Source organism: Aplysia californica, unplaced genomic scaffold (assembly GCF_000002075.1).
Source record: "Aplysia californica isolate F4 #8 unplaced genomic scaffold, AplCal3.0 scaffold00072, whole genome shotgun sequence".
Taxonomy (NCBI): Eukaryota; Metazoa; Mollusca; class Gastropoda; order Aplysiida; family Aplysiidae; genus Aplysia; species Aplysia californica.
The window spans coordinates 292,364-295,081 of NW_004797342.1; the positions used below are offsets into that span (position 1 = coordinate 292,364).

A 2,718-nucleotide genomic window follows, 5' to 3' on the forward strand; every position below is an offset into this window, starting at 1 on the left:
CATACTTCCTCAAAATGATTCAAACTTCTTCCACATGGTGCTTATTTTCCCTTCTAGAATGTAATAATTGTTCTCACTAGCTGAGCTGCTTCTGACCAGACAGTATCCAGTGGGTTTCGCTGACTCCTATTTTTTTGTTTGTTTTTTGTCCCTTGCCCATTTCTATGATATTGACGCCATCTGATTAGTAGAAAAATGTGCATATGATAGTGTCCAATAGTGTATGACATGCATAATTGTTAAAATATGTGGGTGGTTGGCGTGTGCTTTGGTGTGGTTTGCTCCTTCTTTCCTATAAAAGCCATTAGCTTTATAGTGAGTGCATAGTGGGAAAATGAATTGATCAGTACTGACTATAAACAGATTATTTGCAAATGGATGTAGTGAAGGCTACATATCAACATGAATTTTGCCGCTGTTATGTCGGTGTTCTGTTGTTGTCTGTAGTACGTAGCTTTGATTCTGCGGGTGGTTGGCGGATGTTCTGCCTCAGTCTCCATTTGATTCCCTTTCTCATATTTTCTTCTTGCAATATCAAGTACGCTTGGCCCACGTCTTGACATATGGCCATCGTGTTTTCACATCCGGCATTGTGGTCTTGAGCCTGTAATACATGCAGTTTATGATAGGTCAGTGTATTTCGTGTGCTTATATGAACCCACCATTCGCCTAGCCTCACCAACAGTCTTGATCAAGATCTCTGTGCACAATTCAATACGGCATCTGTTTAATAAACTAGTAATAATATTACTAGATACCTGACGGATGAGATTACACTCCTTTTCCTGCCAGTATCTACACCCATGCACGGCGTAGGAGTGCACCATTATTGTCAATGTATACACAGTAGGCTTGTACCGTACTACTAGTCATAGATCTATCACTACACTCATCGTCATCCGGTGTCTTGCCGACTGGCGTGGGCGATCATGGACCTCCACTTCACTCTGTCTTGCGTTGCAGCAATGGTCTCTGTTGTTCTTGTCATCACTACACTCCATTGACTTATTTGTAGTTGTACTGTGCCGACTGACCCTCTTGCCCTCAGAAGTGTGGCACACTTGTTCCCTTATCTAGCACGCATGTCTTCAATTTACTGTTATTCATAATCTCTGATTATAACACATGGGAGGAATACGTCTTGCTTTATTCAAATGCCCTTAACTCAATGGTGGTCAATACTACTTCCAGTCGTGATTGGATGTGGGCTTTAGCAATGAGAGCCGGTCGTTTTATTCTAATTGCAGAAGAGAGATTCTCAAAGACGTCCCCTTTTTACGTCATAGCATCTTACTGAAAGGCAAGTCCACAGAGGTAGCTGGGCTAGGGATTGATTGCAGTTACCATTCTAGTCTACTCCTTGGTGATGTCATGATTATTGACCTTTCTTTTTGTTAGAAATTTTGCAACAATGAAAGGTGTTCCTGTTTTAGATTGTTAGATAGCAGACAAGTCAGTGGCTAGTTAGTATTGATTACTGGGCCTGTTGGATCTTTTCTCAGGAGATTAACATCAGCTACCTCAGCTGTTGTGACCTGGACAGAGGTCGCCACAGTAGACAGAAGGCTCTCAGGTAAATCTACATGTATTCGCACTGCATTGACTTTTTCTGTAACATTCTTCTGGGGAGAGAGTTATTGGAAATTGACGCAAAATTAAAACTGGGCTCTTTTCGTCATTTGCCAAATCATGTCATTATGTCATACCTATGTTTATTCCTTTTTTAAGAATTGTGGTTATGGAAATTTTTTATTTCCTTCGGATAAAATGACACATTTAAACTTTTGATATACTCCGGGCTCAATGTGAACATGTTTTGTTTTGTTTTTAAATTCAAGAATGTTTAAAGCTTATTTTATTTGAAAATGCTTTGATAATTCGCTACCTCAGAATTACAAAGCTCTATCAGTTCAGTACCTAGTTTTGAGATGTGACGTCAAAGATTTTGAGTTTCACAAAATGGCAAGCTTTTTCGAATGCAATTCTTTGAATATCTTGGTAACAACTCCAAATAATCTCACAATTTTGATAGAGCAGATAGAACATTTGGTTTCTGACCTTATGGTCTTTGTAACTCAAAACAGCCTAACATGTCAGATAGAACTTTGTAATTCTGAGGTAGGGAATAGTCTATCCCTCTCAATTACCTAGTTTTTATGTTTGATCTTGCTAGAGAATGCCATTATCTTTGTACTGTGTGAATTATTACCTTTTCTTCCATGCTGTTCTATGCAGAGAGAACTACCTGTTCCAGTGCTCCTGTCAGATGTGTATCTCACAGGCTGATGATGAAAGTTGCACGTCTGACGATGATGAGGAGGAGGACATGGACGATGAATATGTGGACGAGAACTGAGACTTTTTTTGTAGTCTTTCCTTCAGAAGAATTGTTAAACTGAATAAAATTGTGACAAAGAAAAGCATTTATTGACCATTATATGGCATGTTCATTAGTTTTTGTCTGGTTTTGTGGTGTACTTTTGTGTCAATTAATATTGTGTAATGTGGATCTATGTTTCTATTTAAATTTATAAGACTTCCCTTTTGTTTCCTGTTTGTTCATGTTCCATTGTAGATATTTTTTAGATTTTTCAACGAGGTCACGATAACCAAATAAAGGCAATTAGCGGCCCCAAAAGAGAAGAATTTTTCTCCTTTCTCTCGCCTTGCGTCAGGTCTCAGCACTTGAGAAGAAAGAAGAATGCACAGCAGTGCTTC

General features: G+C 38.9%; 1 protein-coding gene across 1 annotated transcript in view; it reads left to right on the top strand.

Moving 5' to 3' along the window:
* LOC101846492 (SET and MYND domain-containing protein 5) overlaps positions 1-2,424 on the top strand; it is a 6,012-nt gene extending 3,588 nt beyond the window's left edge. Inside the window, exons 2-3 of the mRNA XM_005093910.3 lie at positions 1,503-1,573; positions 2,236-2,424. Coding sequence (XP_005093967.1) covers positions 1,503-1,573; positions 2,236-2,356 — 192 coding nt within the window. The 3' untranslated portion in view covers positions 2,357-2,424. The remainder of the gene's footprint in view (positions 1-1,502; positions 1,574-2,235) is intronic.
* Positions 2,425-2,718: the final 294 nt, after the last annotated feature.